General features: G+C 39.0%; 1 protein-coding gene across 7 annotated transcripts in view; it reads left to right on the top strand.

The window, feature by feature from the left end:
- The window catches only part of HECTD4 (HECT domain E3 ubiquitin protein ligase 4), a 68519-nt gene that overhangs the window by 30056 nt on the left and 17883 nt on the right, over positions 1 to 20580 (top strand). For 4 of the 7 annotated variants that reach the window (XM_068412887.1, XM_068412884.1, XM_068412883.1 and 1 more), the window contains 35 exons: positions 101 to 247; positions 1428 to 1532; positions 2345 to 2508; positions 2877 to 3110; positions 3358 to 3550; positions 3713 to 3817; positions 3901 to 3989; positions 4582 to 4757; positions 5226 to 5361; positions 5503 to 5644; positions 5755 to 5921; positions 6500 to 6646; positions 7118 to 7302; positions 7882 to 8035; positions 8349 to 8629; positions 8930 to 9119; positions 9768 to 9849; positions 10488 to 10690; positions 10882 to 11017; positions 11699 to 11881; positions 12126 to 12296; positions 12703 to 12872; positions 13294 to 13409; positions 14339 to 14442; positions 14715 to 14876; positions 15006 to 15154; positions 15419 to 15498; positions 15625 to 15788; positions 16355 to 16592; positions 17037 to 17173; positions 17346 to 17472; positions 18096 to 18233; positions 18366 to 18502; positions 18672 to 18832; positions 19408 to 19589. In XM_068412887.1, the coding sequence (XP_068268988.1) occupies positions 101 to 247; positions 1428 to 1532; positions 2345 to 2508; positions 2877 to 3110; positions 3358 to 3550; positions 3713 to 3817; positions 3901 to 3989; positions 4582 to 4757; positions 5226 to 5361; positions 5503 to 5644; positions 5755 to 5921; positions 6500 to 6646; positions 7118 to 7302; positions 7882 to 8035; positions 8349 to 8629; positions 8930 to 9119; positions 9768 to 9849; positions 10488 to 10690; positions 10882 to 11017; positions 11699 to 11881; positions 12126 to 12296; positions 12703 to 12872; positions 13294 to 13409; positions 14339 to 14442; positions 14715 to 14876; positions 15006 to 15154; positions 15419 to 15498; positions 15625 to 15788; positions 16355 to 16592; positions 17037 to 17173; positions 17346 to 17472; positions 18096 to 18233; positions 18366 to 18502; positions 18672 to 18832; positions 19408 to 19589 (5455 nt within the window). The remainder of the gene's footprint in view (positions 1 to 100; positions 248 to 1427; positions 1533 to 2344; positions 2509 to 2876; positions 3111 to 3357; positions 3551 to 3712; positions 3818 to 3900; positions 3990 to 4581; positions 4758 to 5225; positions 5362 to 5502; positions 5645 to 5754; positions 5922 to 6499; positions 6647 to 7117; positions 7303 to 7881; positions 8036 to 8348; positions 8630 to 8929; positions 9120 to 9767; positions 9850 to 10487; positions 10691 to 10881; positions 11018 to 11698; positions 11882 to 12125; positions 12297 to 12702; positions 12873 to 13293; positions 13410 to 14338; positions 14443 to 14714; positions 14877 to 15005; positions 15155 to 15418; positions 15499 to 15624; positions 15789 to 16354; positions 16593 to 17036; positions 17174 to 17345; positions 17473 to 18095; positions 18234 to 18365; positions 18503 to 18671; positions 18833 to 19407; positions 19590 to 20580) is intronic. The other 3 variants (XM_068412886.1, XM_068412885.1, XM_068412888.1) reach the window with 2 other exon arrangements.

Below are 20580 nucleotides of genomic sequence, written 5' to 3'. Positions count from 1 at the left end.
AGGATTTGTTAATGTTGATAAAGCGCTTTGAAAATATAAAGCGCGGTGTAAGTGCTAAGTATTATTATTATTATTAGATTTTCTTGTTTTTCTCTTACAGTCTAACAGTGTATTTTATGTTTTGAAGTTGGTGATCTATGCTGGTCCTAACACAAACAGTAGGAAGGTTGCTGAGTATGGAGGCAATACACTGGGATATGGCAGCCGTAGTGTCTTAGGAACTGGTTGGCCGAAAGACTTAGTAAAGGTACAGTATTATAATCCAACAATATTTCACATAGAAAAATCCCTTTGGAAACCATGTTGTGTCCATTTTGAACCCTTATAGCAATGAAATCCAAGCTTTTAAGTGTATGGTTATCCATGATGAGATCACTACTTAAGTGGGTTGTTATGTCCTTGGGGAGTAACTATATTCAGCTCTATGTTATATGTGATGCTTCTCTTAGGGCTTATCTTGTTTTGTTATGTCGTACTGGAGTTCATTATTGGTGTGTTTCAGTCCTGGGGTCTCTAATGGCACTACTGTTCTCATAAGTATATCTTCCTAGGAGAAATTCTTGTGCTGTGCATATTTTCTTAAAGTCTGTTGGCATGACCACATTTTTTTTTCACAGTAACCCCCAAATATGGCAAGTAGTAAATGTAGCAACTTTCCAGCCGTTTGTGTTGGGTTTTAAAATTACATTGGATGCTTCTGGCAATAAAGTTAAGTCAGAAAAACCCCTGAAACTTCTTGAAACTTCAGTATTTCAAGAGTTTTGCAGTATGTTCCCTTAGACTATATGCAGTATGATTTTTTTCTTATGTGTTTGTGCTGCTACATTGTCCCACACTAAAAGTGGGCTTATATACATAACAATAATTTCAAAAAGAAACCAAGAGGTAATAAACTGTAAAGCAATTTCAGACAAGCGCTCCGTTGTTCACAATTAATGGAATTTAATTTATTTTTCAGACATAGATTTTTGTACTTCTCTTTTAGCAAACTCTTCTGTTAATGTGTTGACATTCTTCTCCTTGAAGAGCTTGTCTGTCTTCCTTCAGGAAGAAAACTGTTGATTATTGCATGGTTTCTTGCAGACAAATAATGAAAGCGTTTAGATGAAAATCAAGGCTGAGTAACACAGGCTGATAAATTCTACTTTTGATTCTACAACTACTGTGGGGGGTTTTTTTGTTTGTTTTACTATAGTTAGCCAGGAGCAAAATTAAAATCAAACTGTCTGCTAAAAGATATCCTTATAAAAAGGGAAGACTCTTCTATCAGAGTATATAATTGGAGATGAAAATAATACTTAGCTAACTATCGTCAAAAACATTAATCCATAAAATAAGCCACTTTTATGCAAAACCTATTTGTTTGCCTCAATTCTTAAATGTATCTTCTTTTTTTTTCCCCTCCTCCTCCCCATCAAAATTTGAAGGTGGAAGGAGATACAGTCACCTTCTCCTTTGAAATGCGGAGTGGCCGTGAGCACAACACTCCAGACAAAGCTATGTGGGGCTTTGCTTGCACTGTTCGAGCACAGGTACTCAAACATGACCCTTTCCACGGGATAGGTTCAGCTTCAGTTTATCTTCTGTCTGTTAACGCCCTTCAGATGAAATAGAAATGTACTCAAAGTCGTAAGTTAGCGTTTGAAATTTAAAACAGTAATAGCTTACTTATTATTTGTCTTCTTGCCAAAATCTTTTCCAGTATAAAGGACCTGAGTTTTAGACATTTGGCTTTCCCAGCTAGAGATACCCTGTGGCGTGGTCTGTAGCATGCTTAGGGTTTTATGAAGATAGTTATTATCAAATATGTCTTATCTCTCTCTTGTCAGTGGCACTGGACTTGGATAAAGTCACTTTAGTATCTCTTGCTGCTTATAGATCAGGATTTCGTAGGAGAGACGGGTTATCTTGTAACAACCTGGAAAGTGGAGATTTAATGAGGGAATGATGATTCCAGCCTATAAAGAAGAGAGGGGAGGGATGCTGGGATCAGACAAAAGGAAACTTGAATCCCAAAACTGGGAAGCTAAGACTAGATCTGTGAGATAACAGATCTGCAGGCCAAAAAATGACTGAACCAAAAATAAGTTTACCTTTTATTTTCTCTCTTGGTTCAGGAAAATAATGTTTAAATCCTTTGTTTCTTGTCTTGAGTCGTTCTTATATATGGCTTTAAATTGTTAAAGCATTTTTTCAGTATACCTCTGTGTAAGCGACATATGATAGATATCTCTCTTATATAAGATTATATATAAATATCTATAAAATCTCCTATCTTGAAATATATTGGGGAAGGACTTCATGGTTCATTAATTAGTTCAACTTATCACTGTTCCTACTACAGGAGTCTTCAGAGGACGTGTCAGGAGGCTTGCCGTTCTTAGTTGACCTGGCACTTGGCCTTTCTGTGTTAGCTTGTTCTATGCTGCGAATATTATACAATGGACCAGAAATTACCAAAGATGAAGAAACGTGTCAAGAGCTCTTAAGATCTAAACTATTACAAAGGTAAAAAAAAAAAAATAAAAAATGTGATCTGAGTTCCCATATGGGTTTTTTTTCTGAGGGAAGGTGACTTTTGTAGTTGTGCTCAAGTCTCTGGTTCTAAGGTGATTGTTTTGATAATTTTTCCTGCGCAGTTTGTTCAGCAGTTCTGTGTTGCCTAAAACTAAGAAAATATTCTATAGAATAGAAGTTTTCTTTAGAGTAAGTAGAGGAGGATTGGGCTACGCTTGGTACAAGCCACACTTAATATGTTACTATATCGTCTTGTCTTTGTAATGTGGTGTTGACTGATGTGTCTGTCTGAATGAGGGGGGATAGTTAGGAAAAAAAAGAATTTAAAAAATCCTTTTCATCTGTGTTTATCTTTCCAGGTGCCAGTGGCAGGTGGAAGCTAATGGTGTAATATCTCCTGCCCTTACACCAAGTCCTTCTCCATTGCCTCTTACTATAGATGAAGATAGAGAATTTACATATCCTTCTGATGTTCTAGTGCCTCCTGTTGGACACTATTTTGATCTGCCTAGAATTAGGCTGCCTCCAGGAATCATGATAAAACTCAGGGAAATTTCTGGACGTGCTCGGCCTCAATTTAGACCTAGTATAAAGTAAGTAGTTGTTGTTTCACTCTGTTTTTCTAACTTGACTTTTCTTGTTTGAAATGTTTGGTGCCAAAGTAAGTGAGCTAAAAAAGCAATGGTGAGGATGCAGCATGCCTGTCATGTATGATGGTGTGCATTTAATATTCTGTAAATACTTGTTTGTGAATGCAGCATCTAGTGAATTGTAAATATGAGTTGTCAGAGGTTGTCTGTTATTCTTGCTTAATCAGTTTGACTTTACCTGTAACCCTAGGGAAGTGATTCAGCCAGAAGTAATGGAGGAGATGGTAGTTTCATGTGTGATTAAACATCTGAATTTGGTTGATGCACTCCAGTCCCTGATAAATTTCCAGTATCAGGAAGAACATGCTGAAGAATACGACTTACTTTGTAAAATTATGGGAGAAACCTTTAAGAAGCTGAATGCCATGGAGAGACAATTGCAGGTAACAATAAAATTACATTAAAAAGAAGGCTTTTTTGGAGAATAAAGTTGTATTAACAGCATTTTAGAGATAGAAGACAAAATGTACTTAGACTTTGTCTTTTAAGATCTCTTCTACTCCTTAAGATGAACAACTGCAGTGTTATTTTTGTCTCTTTATTAGAGTGTGGCCGAGCTGGAGCAGAAATGGCAGAATGAGGTAGATGACGCCATGCATGGGAAGCTGGAGAACAATGTCCCATTCTTTTACGATTATCACTTCAATGAGGTGAGCACTGTGGCTGTTGGGTGTGCTCATGCTTCATGCTGCTCTCTCAATACACGCTCATCCTTTTCCTCCACTTTCTTTAGAGCAAGATGAAAGAACTAGAACTTCTGTGTTCAATGAAGGAAGTTTCTTTTGACGGAAGTGATCTTGAGAACGTGGTCCTGGCATTAAGGTTAGTAGCTGGCTGTGGAGTGTACCATTTAGGTGAGGTACTTAAAAGATGGGCAGCGTTAAGCAGCTGTGGAATTTTGGTGAGTTCCAAAAGTAGACGTGCAAGGTTCAAGTTGCATACACTTTTTGAACACTTACTGAAGTAGGTACTTGAATCTCATTGTACCCTGTGACACTTAATAACATGAAACAGAAGCTGGCACTAAATGTTTCGAAAGCATTTTATGTGTAATTCCATTAAAGGCTGGTAGACCTGTAGAAAGAAAACAAAATATTTAGGAGGAGGAGCATTCAGATGAACTTCTAACCAGGAATGCAAATACTTTAAAACTTAATTTTCCTGTCTGTCTAGCAATATCTGACTAAATTGTTAGAACCATTTGTGCTAAATATATTATTAGTACCTACAGCTACGAGTACTTACTAACCAATCACTTGTTTACTTCTTTATTTTTTTCTGCTTTCTACTTTGTTGGCATATAATTGATGCTATATGTCTTCTTTAAAATAACCTTCTCACAGTAACGCTTTGCTTCAGAAGGCATTAAAACATAATTGAGTTTCCTTCTTTTATTTTTCCTTCGTAATTGTAGGGAGAAGTTTTTTCAAGAGGTGAATTCACTGATACACAAGACCTCTCATCCCCTAGCAAAAACAAAAATGTTAGTGAAGAGCTTGATGAACAGAGCAGAGCTGTTACTACATGTCACTATTGCAGCACAGTCTGGTATCACAAGGAGTATATCTGGTACCCCTGCAGAGACTCCAGGTATATATCTAATTACCAGCATTGTACTTTTTTTTTTCTCTTTTTTTTTTTAAAGATACAATTTATTCCTTTTCTCTTATTTTCCCTCTTTCACTTAATGAAAATTAAACCTCTTCTTTCTTTTTTCAAATTAAGTAAATTCTTTTACAGTAAATGACATTGAGTCTTTGTTTTTTGATTGTCATAATGATGGTAAATTAAGGTCTGAGTAATAATATGTGGAATTTAAACTTTGGTCTCCTGAATTATTGGGAAAAAATGCTTAATGCAACCAAATCAAAATGAACTTGAAACAATACCTGAAAACAGGAAAGTCCTCAGAACTGAGTTGCAAGTTCTTGCTTAGACCGTGTCTTCCCCATCCTGTGGTGTAGCTTTCACTGGAATGTCCACAGTGTCTTCAAAAACACTTTGTAAATAAACTCCTGCGCCAGGAGTGACCTTCTTTCATATTCTATAATATTGCAGCCTGTAAATCAGCATCTGAAACCAAAGTGATCTCTCACGCCGTCCGCCAGCCCGTCTTCCTTCGCAGTATGTCAGCACCATCTGACTTGGAAATGATTGGTAACGAAGATATCGAGTTTGCCAGATCAAGCCAAAGGTACACAACTGTTTATTCCATTGAGCTGCTTTACAGTAATGTGGCCTGTGTTAAAATCATCATAAACTTTGCAAGCATAGCACGTTTTTTTTATTGGATCAATTTCCTGCTGCCAGGTGTAATTATCCTCTGTTCTCACAGGCGCCGCCATGTCACCAGCCACAGAAGTAGCTCTTTCACTCTTCTCCAGTCACTGGCCATTGAGGACAGCAGAGATAAACCCACGTACAGTGTCTTACTGGGGCAACTGTTTGCTTTCATCGGAACAAATCCCGACCAAGCGGTATGTCGTTTTAAATGAGCTAAATCATTATGTTTTTAAATTAAGACTTTCACAAAGAAGGGAGGTGTCTTGCTTGTGTCTCATTAACAAAACCAAACAAACTCTCCTAGGTATCCAGCAGTAGTTTTCTGCTCGCTGCTCAGACAAGGTGGCGGCGTGGGAACACAAGGAAGCAAGCCCTGGTGCATATGAGAGAGCTGCTGACAGCAGCTGTGCGGGTTGGTGGTGTGACGCACCTTGTCGGCCCAGTGACCATGGTACTTCAGGGAGGACCAAGGTTGGTTTATTTCTCTGAAAATAATTAAATGTTTCAGTCTTGGTAGGAGATAGTAAATCGCATTGTGCAAAGAAAAACTGAGAAGTGACTAGCTGTGAGGGCTCAAGTTTGCAGAACTAAGCTTGGAACAACCACTTTTATTGGCCCTTGTGGGGTAAAAAGGCAGAAACTTCTCAGAAATGCTTTATTTGGCAGTAGATGATCTTTCCCTTCATACTGGGATGACATGTCCACAGATATGTATATAAGGTATCTTAGTCTCCTGACTTAATTCTGAATTTGTGTTAATTAGGTATTAGTGGTAGATTTAGCTGATAATAATACTTTTGTCTAAATTTGATAAGTATTTTGTAAGTATTTTGTTTGTAGTCAAATTTCAATCATGTCTGAGGTAAAACTATCATACTATCTTGTTTACACATTTCATGTTAAAACAGTGACTTGCAGTTTTGCTTCTAAATCTTCCTTGAGTAATTCTTAATATGTGCTGATTATTTTTTTTTTTTAAAAGCTATATTTGGAAGTTTGTTCATTTTATTTAACCTAGAAAGCCTACCATTTCAAATATCTACCAACAGAATTGAAGAGCTCACGTGTGGCGGGATGGTGGAACAAGTCCAGGAAGCTTTTGGAGAGACTATGACGTCTGTGGTCTCGCTGTGTGCTCGCTACCCCATTGCTTGTGCAAATAGCATTGGCCTCCTGTGCACTATACCTTATACAAGGTATGGAAGTATTTCTTTTGGAAAGGGAAGGAGGGCATCCACCACAGAATCAACTAGGTTGGAAGAGCCCTCTGGGATCATCGAGTCCAACCATTGCCTTGACACCACCATGTCAACTAGACCATGGCACTAAGTGCCATGTCCAGTCTTGTCTTAAACACCTCCAGAGATGGTGACAACTATCCATATTAGATGATGACCACTATCCATATGAGGTTTTGCCTTAAGGAGAAACATTATATAGCATAAATATACTCCCTTTCTTCATAATGAGGAATATCGGAGCATCCTGTTAAATTTTCTCAGAATACAGAGTTTCATCTGGGGAGGACAAGGGAGAAACACAACCATCTTTCTGCAGAGTAAAGTAATTAATTGCCGAGTTAGCAGCAAGTCCTGGATTTTCATTATGTCTGTTGTTAGTGACTGAAAAGTTACTTAAGTAAAATCTGAATTTCTCTTCTCACACAGGAGCGAAGAGAAGTGTTTGGTACGTAGTGGCCTGGTACAACTTATGGACCGGCTTTGCAGTTTGAGCAGCCAGACAGAATCCAGTTCGAATGAAAAACAGACTAAGAAACAGAAGGTGGCCACCATGGCTTGGGCTGCCTTCCAGGTGCTAGCCAATCGGTGTGTTGAATGGGAGAAAGAAGAAGGTAGGAACACTGCAACTGTATTTCTATTGCGTGCTTCAGGGTTGCCCAAGTGCTGAGAAGAGGTGTAAATGTATTTAAAACAGGACATTCACTCACCATGACTTCAGAACTGTATGGGTTCTTTAGAACACACAAGTAGATACAAAAATAAGTTTATTTTCGTCTTGATTTTTGGTTTTTGTTGGTTGTTTTTTCTTTTCTCTCTCTTCTTTTTTTTTTAAATTCTAGCTTTTCCTCCTCATGGGAGTGTTTGTGTTGTGGATAATCTCAAGTCTGCCACTTGGTTCTCCCTAGACATAACCATAGAACCAGGAGACCCTGAGTGATGACTTACGCATTTCTCCTGTGTTAGGATTCGCCCATAACATACATAAACTTATAGTCACGTGGCTATTGGCTAATGGAACACAGTTGTTGTATCAGATTTTATTTTTAATTAAAGACATTTTACATACAAATGTTCTGCTATAGCAAAACAAAAATATTTTTTACTATTTTCAGTTTATGGGTAAGGAATTTGTGGATGTGTACGTTCGTTTTTGTTAATTACAGTTGTGTATTCCTTCATTACTTTTAAAGGTGGTTCAACAGAAGCTGTTCACTCTGGCCTGGCTCGTCAGGTCTCCAGCCTTCTTACCAACCACCTCGCACGAGCTACGGAGTGTTGTGGTAATCAAGCTGCAGGAAATGATGCACTTCAAGATGTTCTCAGTCTTCTTAATGACCTGTCAAGGTACTAGGCCTTTGTCTCTGGAGTGCTTTTTCTCTATGTATGAGAGCAGGTGGATGTTCTTTTGGGGATTTTTTTTACAGTAGTGAAGGTAAGATAACTTTCAAAACCATTCTAAAACTTGATTGTAAACTGACAGTGTTTAATCAGTGCTGTGAGGTTATGTAAGAATTATTGCAGCTAGGGTTTGGTCAGACGCTGAAATTTGTTTTAGTTACATGTTGTAAATCATAAATTCATTTGTTTTTAATTCCAAGAGCATCATTAAATAATTTTTGTTTTCAAACAGCAGTTACCTGTTTTTATTCCCTTTCAGGAGTCACATAGGTAAAGCAATCCTGAGCCAGCCAGCCTGTGTGTCCAAGCTTCTGTCACTTCTCTTGGATCAGCGGCCTTCTCCGAAGCTGGTCCTTATAATCCTCCAGCTGTGTCGTGCTGCACTACCTCTCATGAGTGTTGAGGACTGTGGAAACGTGGAATTGCCTCCCTGGAGTTACTCAGTACCCTCTCTGAACAGTGAACAGGATGATCCCAGTGACCCAGCCTCCAAGATTGCTTCTCTGCTGTTGGCAAAGCTGGCGGATTATGTAGTACCAGGTACCAGCATCTTTTTGGTGTCATGCTAATTTGAGAAACTGCCAAGCAAGTCATGTTTCTGCAAGGAGCTTTTGTACTGACAGAAGGCTCAAGTAGGAAAAGGTATATGATATGTCAGTGTTGAAAGACAGGATATCTCTGACTTTAATTTAACCGTTTTCAGACTAATGTGTGTATCACAGTGAATTTTTAGATGCATCTCGAGTGTGTTAGCATTAGTTTCAAGGGCAAGCAAGTTTGTTGATGGAGCTTACGGTTGTGTGCTTTTCTTTGTTTTGGTTTTTCTCTTTCTGCTTCAAGGATGCCAGACGGTTCTTTCTCCAACTGCCTCTGAGCCAGATACTGCTTTGACAAAAGCCAGCCCTAAAAATTCCATAAAAGGTGATAAAGATCCTGGAGAAGAAAGCGAGGCAGTGGATGGTAAACTTTCTATTTTTATTCATAAACGGGAAGACCAGTCATCCCATGAAGTCCTTCAGCCATTACTAAGGTAATCTTAACTCACTGGTTTGGCATTAACAACCAGTTTGGCCAGTTCCATTTCTCTTCTTTTTTTAGTGCTACAGCTGTAGAAAAATGCATTCTAGACATAATAGTAAATGGGAAAGCAAAATACATTCCCAATTTGTTGTGTTTACTGGCAAAATAATAAGATAATGCAAAAATGGTTTATAGGGCTGATGCTTAGCATACTGTTACCTGGATAAAAATGCATTCCACTATACTGAAATTGTGTGAGGCAGCAACTCAATCAGAAAAGTTGAACTTATGTTCTATTTCAGACTATGTAGGACTAACAAATAGAACTATCAAAGCAAAATGGTTTTAAAAGCTTTTAATAATGCATCTGCTGGATAATAATTTGCTATTACAGCTTCCTTAGTATTCTTAGTACCCCCCTGGGTTTTGAGATCGCTGCGTGTGAAACAGCCACCGTTATCACCTCTTGCATTTTGTACTATTTGTCTTATCTTCCCCTGCTCCAAGTTGGGTTTGAACTTGTGCCCTAAAATGATACTAAAAGGTACACAGCTGTTGGGTGTGCTTAGGGGAAAGGTTAACTCAGAGCCGTCAGGCATTTGTGTTCAGTAAGAGCCAATTTCATTCAAGCTAATGTGTTTTGTTTTCACTTCGATAGTAGCTCAGAAGGCCGTCCATTCCGACTAGGAACTGGAGCCAATATGGAGAAAGTGGTGAAAATGGATCGGGACATGACAAAAGTAAGAAAAGGAATAACTAATGAATTATCCAACATCATAAAAATCGGTGGCCAGTCAGAATTCTTGGTTTTTACTGGTGTTAAGTCCCCTTTGTTAAATACTGTTTAATTTACTGAACTGTTCAGAAAGATAACTTTATATGTAATGTTAGTATTATATAGTTGTTGGTGTAAATACAGGGGTAAATGATGAAAAAGAACTTCAGCTAATGCTTCCTCCAAGTATTGTAGGTCATGTTTAAGCCCCTTTAATATTCTCTTTCCTGAAGTGTTTAACGTACATTGATAGTATGAATTTTAAACCACATATTTAAATTATTCATGTATATTTTCAGACGTGTTCTTGAGTATTTGCACCAGAAATACTCATGTGTGGCTTTTTGATCAGAGAAGTGAAACTATACTGTTAAGCTAAGAACGGAGTGTTAAAAGCAATGAATCCACATTGATGGCTGATCTCTGGAGATGAGACAAAGCAACAGAAAGGATTTGTCTGTGACTAACATGTACACAGGAGGATATTTTGATGTGTTCTCAGTACTTTAACATATGCAGAGGGAGGAGAGTTAAATGCATCCCATGGTGTGACCAAGTAGAGCTAACATTAGTATTTGTCTTACATGGCAATTTTATTTTCAGAGTGGCTGCTGTGAAGTTATTACAGAAGAAGCTGCTGCAGCTCTTCGAAAGGCAACTAAGTGGGCACAGTCTGGTCTAATAGTTAGTGTTGGGCCACCCATAGAAACCGTAAATGCAGAAGCTACTAGTGGGTTGTCCACTGGGGACAAAAAGAAGACTGCACAAACATCTATTTGCAGAGAGAGGAATTCTGAGCTCGCCAGGTAGGTCACTGGTTCTGTAGTTAGTCTGGATTCTGCTTTTCTGTATGCCAGTATTTGTTGTGCTCTAGAAAATAATCTGAGTATTCATAAACTTCCCTTCTTTGTGCTGTGTATTGTTGTTGACAACTGAAGCTTCTTTTCCTTCTCTTGTTTCGAAATTAACAGGCAACTTGCTTTATTCTTGTGTGTAGGACGGACCCCGTGAGGCCATTCATTAGTGGTCACGTTGCAAACAGCATGGCAGCAGAGGTGATCGCTTTGCTGCATAGCTTGTTGATGGCACCAGAATCAAATGCAGCTCAGATATGGACAACAACTGCTGAAAAAGTAAGCAAGCAGAAGATTAAGTCTGAAATTCTACACCAAGCGTGTATTGAGTTGTTAAGAGAACTTAATTAATAGCAATTTCCTAAGCTACTCCTTTCCGATTTACTACTACTTCAGGATGTGTAACTGCATAGGAGCAGCCCTTTCTGGTAGGTGGTATCTATCTGATGTCTTAGGGTGGAATAAATAATCAAAAATTACCCAGCATTAGAGAATGTGTTGTCATTCTGTAATTCACCTATCACTCTTTTTTGGTAACTCCCTAAACAAACAGCATTATTAATTATCTTGCCTTGGCCAGGTAGTTATTTTACCTTTGCTGTTCAGTCCTCTTTGCCATGACCTCTGAGGGTCTAACGTGTTGGCTGGAAAGTATAACATTGCTCTTATGTTCCTCTGAATCCTGTAGCACCTAATCTGTTGCTTAGGCTAAATCCTTGAGCGAAGACTTTTGCTAAGATTATATATGTAACTCTGTGATTCTAAAAGTTATTAGGGAATGGAGCCAGCTTTGATTGTGTTCACACTTCAGAGAACTTAGAATATTCTGAGTTATGTAATTCTTTTCTCGAATAAAAATAATTCTTCTGAGACTCTGTGTGGGCTGGAGGCTTAGGGTGGTGTTTTTTGTTTGAATTGTGCTTTGAAGTCATTCTCTGGTATTTTTGCTTCTGTCTTCAGGTTCTGTCTCGGGCTCTGATGTACATTCCACAACTTGGGAAATATGCAGAGAGTATTTTGGAGAACGGGAGTAGCAGTGGAAGGAAACTTGCTAAACTTCAAAGAATTGCTCGGCAGGCAGTAGCTGCCCTTTGTGCTCTGGGTGGCTTTAAGGAGACGATTAAAATAGGTTCTGAAGTTCAGGTAATTCAGCACCATTCACATTTTATATCTTAAATGAGAATTGATGCTTTTGACGATGTTTTACCTGCGTTGTCATCCTTGTGAAGCAGTTGCAATAACACTTGTGGAGCCTGCTCTTGTGTGTTATTCCTGTTTCCTAAAATACCCAGCTCTAATTGTGCGTTGAATTGGTGTGTGGTATTAAACACTCAGTGTTTCTTGCTTGTAAAGCCTTAAATCTTATGCAGACCTCCTTTGGTTGTAGGTTTTAGGGAAAGGAATAGCAGGAAGCATTGGAGTTGTGGCATCTATTAATGAACAAGAAGGTATAGCAACGGTCAAATTTCCACCTACCAGTATAGACAGTAGAAAGACCTCACAAGCATCAGACACATTAACTATTCCATTATCTAGACTCTGTGTTCCAAGATCTGAGGTACGGTAGTTTTAAGAATCTAACATTAAGTATAATGTCAATTATTTTTTTTTTGTCACAGCATACTGGCAATTAATCTACAGCATGTAAAAAGTCTGTTTCATCTTTGATTAAAAGAGTATCTGTAAAGTTTGCCTCGCTATTTTAAACATATCTTAACAGTATCTATTTTTAAGTTCTCATTCAAGTAACATGGTTATTCATCTTTTGGCACTTAAAGATGTTCCATTGCATACTGTGTTGTTTTTTTTTGGTTTTGTTTCTGTTTTTTCTTTTTTTTGACTGGTGTTTGGTGCTGGTTTTGTGATAGTACAAAATGAGAATTAACTCCAGGTAATAAAACGCCCTCATTTCTTAGAAACTAACTACTTGAATTTAACTTTTTACCGTGCCCCCCCACCATCAGGCATTGCCTCTTCATAAACTGTCCATTACTGAGAAGGTAGTACAGGCAGTCCAGTCCATGTTGCTTCCTCAGGAGGGAAGTCTATCTATTCACACCTCACTTCCTGCAACAGGAGATGGCTCAACTCCAGTAATGGCAGTGGTCCGGCTTCTCGCTGAAATAAGAACTAGGTGAGTCGTTGGTTTTTGTGCAGCACCCCAGGCTGATACTGTATGCAAATGTTCAAGGGAATTGCATGGGTTCTTGTTGTCCTTCTCTGTTGATATTGACATATGACAGCAGCGGACAACGCAAAAATTTTTGTTTGCTTCCTTAAGTACATTTAGTGTCTGGATGTTGTTAAAATGAGCACCAAAGTGCCCCTTCTAACACTGGCAACACATTGAGCGAATGCTTCCTATAAGTAATGCTGTGGAGCAGGGTAGAGCTGTCATTGTGCAAGTTCCAATGGATAGCTGAGCAACCAGACAAAGAAATAGAGCAGTCAGCATGCTGTCTTTTGAAATAGTCTTGAATTCAGTACATGTAAAGACAACTTTGAGCTCAGCGTACACTTTTGTAATGCTTTAAACATACTATTTTTCCATTAAGAGCATGCCTGGTGATGGCTCAGCTGTTAGAAGACAGCTCGTTCTGTGAAGAATTCATTCAACAGTGCCCAGCTGCTGTAGAAGTTCTTAATTTGGTAGCACAGGAGTGCAGCCCTGGTAGGTGTTCAACACATTCTTGCAGCTTCGCTGTTGTATTTGGTTCAGAGACATAACAGCTCTTAAGATCATTTCAATGTTTTGTCCACCAGCTACTTAGAGTTTATGATAGCTAGCACAGTACAGCATGTCTTGTCATAGTTGCAGAGCTGTTAACGTAGGAGTAGCTAATGATCAGACTAAATCATTTAAACATTAGGCATAAAGTTTAGACCAGAACATGATTATCCTGTGCAGCAGAGAAGATGCAAGGTCTGGGACTAGCTCTCTACTGCTGTCCTTCTGAACCCTCTCCATTTTTCTTGCCTTTCCGTGTAACCTGATCTGTATCTGTTGACATCATCATTTATATGTTTTCTTTTTATGACCTTTTTGCTGGTTTTTACACTCTTTCTTATATTCCTTGTCATCGAGCTCTTGATTTCCTTCCCTCTTGTTTAAGGATAAGCAGTGAGCCCAGCAGAAGTCTTAGTTCAAGGGCAAGTTTTAGGAACATGTCAGAGCCTTTCATTGGAGGAAGAGGGGCTGAAGTGAAGGATGTTAGGGTAGGAACCAAGTGCATTTCAGTATGAGCTCCAGTGTGAAAGGGAGCGTACTGATTTTTTGACAGTAGGCATAAATGCTTTTTCTTTTGACTTCCTGGTTTTGCTGGGTCATAAACTTGCTCGCTAAAATGAACTTGATATCTTAATTAACATAATAATGTCTTTGCTAACCAAATATAAATTAAACATGAGGAAAACAATTGCTTGTGTACCTTAGATTTGGTCTTTAATTTTGTTGATTAGGTAAGTGAGGCTATTTGAATAGATCTCTTAAAATACAAATGCCATGTTTGGTTTTATTTACCAGTATTAAGGTTGCATTGTTGGACTCGAGTAACTAGATTTGCTTGGAACCTCATGACTTGGTTTGGTTTGTTGTTACAGGGGAGAGGCTCCTTGTTGTAGAAATGCAGTGTGAAAGGTTACGGATGTTGTATCGTGACTGTGCTCGACCTCCCCCTCCTCCACTCCAAGCAGACAGAAGACAGGTGAGCACAGAAACAGCGCTGAGTCTTCTGTCCCTTGAACATGAAGCCAGCCACTGAGTGCAGAGGTGGTGTTGGAGCCAAAATAGTTGGATTCTTATTTAAACATTGCATTTAATGTGAATTTCTGTGATGGGATGTGTTTTGTTGTGATGGCAGTTGTGGTAGTTGTGTGTGTTGTATTAAGTGTGCACTTCATGAGAATGTGTCATTGGACTTCAGTAGATGACTTCAACTGTAACTGGTAGAATAAAATGCTCTGTTCCTGTTTGTAGCCCAAAGAAATCACTTGGAGCCCATCAAGAGTGTTTCCCCCTGTGCGAGCGTGCATGTTTTCATCGCATCTCACAGCTGTGACCTTTTTGGCTGATCCTAGTGCAGGTGGGGGACTTCCTCGGGGCACATTTATCTATGCCACTTCACCAGTTCCAGTACAGGTAAGCACTCACAACTGTGCAACAATTTGTGTCATTTAATATTCAGTAATGCATGGAAAGAAAAAGAATATTTCATATTTTACCTTTTGTAAATAATTTTTTTTAAATTATTATAATTTTTATTCCTAGGCACCATCGTTCTACTGGGAAATTGAAGTAGTTTCCTATGGAGACACAGATGATGACACCGGACCAATAGTTTCATTTGGATTTGCTACAGAAGCAGAAAAACGGGATGGTGCTTGGACAAACCCAGTGGGCACCTGTCTTTTTCACAAGTATGTTGGAGATGTACATCAAAAACCATGGTCTTGCTCAGTACATTTGTACACTCCTTAGGGAGGAGTGTTGTGAGCACATTGTACTAGGCAACCATACGTTTTAATTGAAATATTAAAATGATGAACTAGAATATCTCCTTATCAAAGTGAGGAGAGCTGACTTGCCTTTTGTCGGTACCACACAGACTTCAGCTGGTAGTGGATTGTAATCCTTATTTGTTTCAGTGCTCTCTTTCATTTTCTTCTTGTGTTACTTCTCAGCAATGGGCGAGCAGTGCATTACAACGGCTCCAGCTTGCTGCAGTGGAAGAGTGTTAGATTGGATGTGACTCTTTGTCCTGGTATGTAAGAGTACAGATAATTTGCTTATCTGGTAAACCATAAAATCCCCTAAATGTAAGGGAAACAGTGGATGAGAAAATGGATTAAATCCATGTTCTTCTTTTGATGATCATATTTTTCTGCAGGTGATGTAGCAGGAATTGGATGGGAAAGAACAGAAGGAACTCCACCCCCTCCAGGACAGCCAGCTAAAGGCAGAGTTTATTTTACATATTGTGGGCAGCGGCTTGGGCCGTACCTAGAAGATGTCTCTGGTGGAATGTGGCCAGTTGTCCACATTCAGAAAAAGGCAAGTTTTTAACAGAAATATGTTGCTTGATGTATATTCTTTCAGAAATGTTAAAAACATTCTATAGAAAGTATTGAGCCTGCTTACCTATAAAAAAGTAGTGTGATAGTTTTTACTTTTATGGAGTTAGGTTGAGATATTCCACTACCCTTCCCAGGTGCAAAATAATAATGACAAATATTTTGTCATTATTTGGAACTTTCTCTGCCCATTAGGACACTAATGTGCAGCTGGCTTGATGAGATGGCATCATTCTGTGCTAGTAGCCCTTCTATTAGTATTCCTTCCCAGCAGTGACTTTGCTTCGAAGTATACAAGCTAAGTAGGCTGTGTCTTGAAGCTAGAAAAAAGGCAAGTTCAAAGTTTGTGTTTAGAAGCTTACTGTCTAAACCTAAATCTCACTTTCTCTGCTGCATCCAGTTTTATAGCTAGTGATGCTGGGAAAACCATATGGCATGGAGATGTGATCAGCTTAGCCCTTTGCTCTTCTTAAAAAACTCAGCCAGAGAGAAGGATCAAAGCAGTCCACAGCTCATCTTAATGCTTTTATGTGCATCTTCTTCCAGAACACGAAGGTCCGTGCTAACTTTGGATGTCGCCAGTTTGCCTACGCTGAAGGGCAGGCTCACAGGAACGCTGCTGACCTCTGCATTGACCTGGCTGAAGAAATAAGCGCCAACTTCGAAGCATTGCCTTTTGCCATGGCTTCTGACAGTGATAACGATGCTGGCACCAGCACAGCTTCTGATCCTGGCACCCATGGACCTCCCTGTAGAATTGCTGCTGTTGCTACGGCTCAACAACGTAAAGTGATGATTTAACATTTTTTTTTAAATCTCTTTCAGGAGAAATTACAATCAATTAAATAGGATTTAAGCACATCTGGGTGCAGGCGTTAGGTACTGCCTATTTAGGTAAAGCAGTACAACAAGCATTGTGAAATACATGCTTAGTTGGTTTTAGACAAGGCAACTAAACCAAAAAAATCTTACTTTTGGTCTTCCTTTATATGGATGCACAAATTACTCTCAATTAATGCAACTGCAATGAGAAATTATCTTATTAGGGCTTTGGATACAATAAGATGTTATAGTTGATTGAGTCAGCCAATTGGTTACGCTATGTCAAAATGCATTTCACAGGCTGATTGGAGACCATGGAGTGCAATAGATCTCAAAAACTTCACGGGATATTTTTTCATGCCTTCTAGAGCATTATGATCTCACTGTTTCCACATGTGTTTTGCAGAATATGACAGTGACACATCTTGCCACTATAAAATGGAGCTAAGCTACGAGAACTTCATCACATCGGGCCCTGATCCTCATCCCCCTCCTTTTGCAGATGATGAAAGTGATGATGATGACGACGATGATATTCCCTGGGTGAGGAGCATGGCGAGCTCTGCCTGCTGTAACTTGTGGTCTAAGTACAGATCTTGTAATTCAGATTTTTAAGTTTTGCCACACAAGGGTTTTCCCTGCTTCCTTAAGGAAAATATAGCTGCTGTTAACTTGTCTGTCTTCTTGGTGTTCTAAATAACCTTTGTTTTTGTAGGAGGATCACTATGCCCTGTTGGTTAAAGCCTGGGAAACTAAAGTTTTCCCTACAATTAGGAGAAGATTCCGTAATGAGGCTGAGAGGAAATCCGGGTTGGATCAGATTAAAGGAGCTTTACAGTTAGGTAGGGCTATGTTTATTTCCATGCACGTTGTTTTATGTGATGTTCAATAAGTGTGGAGTTAACACCTGTGTTTCTTTTATGTTTTACTGTATTCAGGGGTGGAAAATTTAAAGAAAAAAAAATTCACTTGCACTTTTTATCAAGTGCTTAGAATTTACTTTGGGGTCGTTATTTTTCTTTAACACTTTTACTTAATTTGGATGATTTAAATAGGGAAAATGGCTTTAGGAATAGTGTCAGAATTTGTTGTGCTATTGTGCTGTGGATACAGAAATACATTGGAATAATAGTTTGGGATGAAATTACCTACATGCATTTTCTGTCTCTGACTATATCAAGGCAAAGCTTTTGAGGAACACTTTGATAAAGGGAGATTTGTAAACTAATACAGTTCTGGCAAGACAACCTGTTTGTGGGAAAGTCACAGTAAGAGCAAAGTAAGAATTCTGAGCCCTAATGAGAAGCATACGAGTGTCTCTCAGGAACTGAGAGAACATTTTAAAGAATGTTCAGAACATACTGAAAGAATATTTGTGTAATTAGATAACTTATGATGTTAATGAGAATAAGAACTTGTTTCAAGTGACTGAGGAGAATAACTAGCACTCCCTTCTGTCTACCAGGAATGGTTGATATAGCACGACAAACTGTGGAATTCCTCTATGAGGAAAACGGTGGCATCCCGAGAGACCTCTACCTCCCTACTATCGAGGACATCAAAGATGAAGCGAACAAATTTACAATTGATAAAGTACGAAAAGGTGAGATCAGCAAAAAGTATCTTGAGGGGCAAGTAAAAGCTAAGGGGCTCTAGTACTTGGGATCTACTGCGTAAATTGTCAGTCTGAGGAGAATGCAGTGTCTTAAAAATCGTGTTGTCCCTTTCTGACCAGGTCTCACGGTGGTGACTCGCTCTCCTGACAGTAACAACGTTACCAGCAGTGCTGTTGGAACAGCTTTACCCAAGTTTGCTATTCGTGGGATGCTGAAGACATTCGGTCTTCATGGTGTTGTTCTGGATGTTGATTCAGTGAGTAAGGATACATTGGGAGGGCTTTTGATGTGTCAGCATCACACATCTGTGAGTCAATATGGTTAAGTGTACTAAGCTGCCCAGAATGCTGATTTGATGCTCTTTTTGAAGGAAAATAATGTTATCATTACTGTGTTTATTGACAGTGTTGGTTTTGGTGTTCCAGGTAAATGAATTGGTACAAGTCGAGACATATCTCAGAAGTGAAGGAGTTCTGGTAAGATACTGGTATCCTATTGACATGTTAGAAAGGCCACCCGCTGGTTATAGGAGGACTGCAACAAATGGATTGGTTACCCTGGACAACACCAATATCCAAATTCACAGGTAAAAAAAGAAATGTGGTTAGAAGGCATTTGTGTTATCTGACTTGATCTGCAGCATTTCCTATAGTACAGTTACCTAGTGCAACCTTATTTTGAGGAGCAGTAAACTTCTGAATCTTATTGTAGTTGTTGGATTAAAGCTGACAATGACTCATTAAATCTTCATGTTTTAATGGATACTGGAGTTTTGATTGTTTTTTTTTCGTAATAAAGAAAATTTATTATAATTGTTTTGTTGGAAGAATTTCGCTTAGTCATGTGAAAATGTTTTTATACATGCTGGTCTAACAGGTACCTTCCTTGAAGCTGGGTTTCTTGTACTGTCAGTCAGTTGCTATCTAAAAGCTCGAGAACTCTTGACTGACTTTGTGGAGAGTTGGCTTCTAATTCAGGTGCCTTAGTTTGGTACCAGATAGATGGGCTGAGTGCTATCTTAAGTGAATAAGAAAGTTTTGAGTCTACCTGAACCTTTTAAAATAATTAGGGATATATGTTTGGGTTCAGGGGCAGGCTGCTGGATATGGCTTATTTTAAGTGTGATTGAAGCAATTTTATGTTTTGATGTTTGTTTTCTAGAGAGCTTTTGCGAAGTGAAGCTGCTCTGGCCAGGCTGTACTGCCGCATGGCTCTCCTCAATATTTTTGCCCCCAAATCTCCCCATATGTTTACTCGTCTGTTCCATATTCCTGCGATCCGTGATATCACTCTGGAGCACCTGCAGTTGCTATCCAACCAGCTTCTTGCACCACCTCTTCCTGGTAAACACTGATTTTTATCACAGCTCTTTTTTTGGTACAACAGTTTTCTGGGGACAAAAATATCTAATGAGTTTGGCATTTATTGGTTAATTAGTTAAGAATGATGGTATTTGAAAAATTGTCTCAATGGACTCCTGACCTTAAAGATAGGGTACTAAACTTAAATTCTTGCTAATGATCTAATTAAAAGTGTTTAAGAGAGTTTAGAGTCCCTCCCAAGATGTCATCAGTGGTCTTCTGTTTATGGGCGGGGGGAAGTGTCCACGTGGGATCCTTGTAAGAAATTGAGAATGTTTTATAGTTTGAATCCAGGGTAGTAAAACTAAATGCCAGTCGGGGGTCTCAGTTTTCAAAATTCAACTCTTCTTCATTTCACAAAGTGGTTTGTCCTTTTCCTACTGGAATCACAGATCTGATTAGAGAATGTATGTGCTGACTCATGGAAAAGAATCTTTGGCTAATTCAAGTGAGTGTTAACGAAGACAATTATCGTGACAAAGCTATTCTGCATGCAAAGAAATGTGTGTAATGTGGTTGGAGCATAAGGAGGAAGTAGGAAGTGCTAAATAGAGGCTATTAATAACTGAAAGTTATTATTTACCATTGGAAAGAGTCCTGTTCCCTCCTCCACTTACTTTGAACTTGGCTACCTCTAACAGATGCAGCATCGTAAAAGATCCTCTTGCAGAGTACAGCACTACTTTGCATGGCTTTGACAATAATTTTTACAAGCTTTTATTTAGTTTTTCCTCTTTAAAATATATCTAATTCAAGTCCTGCTCATACATACTGTTTCCAAACTGGCGTTTTGGTGAATTGCCCACTCCCTTGTGCACTGCGCTTTGTCTGTCTTTGACTTCTCCCATCAGCTCTGGAATGACAGCCGTGAGATGTTGGGACTTGTGACCCACTCGGGGCCATCCAGAAGCTGTCTTGTTTGTATATGGGGGAGGCTTGAGAACAGATAAAGCTGCTTTCACCTCGTCTGGAA

Source organism: Nyctibius grandis, chromosome 14, assembly GCF_013368605.1.
Source record: "Nyctibius grandis isolate bNycGra1 chromosome 14, bNycGra1.pri, whole genome shotgun sequence".
NCBI lineage: Eukaryota > Metazoa > Chordata > Aves > Nyctibiiformes > Nyctibiidae > Nyctibius > Nyctibius grandis.
This window is presented reverse-complemented; position numbering and strand designations above follow the sequence as displayed.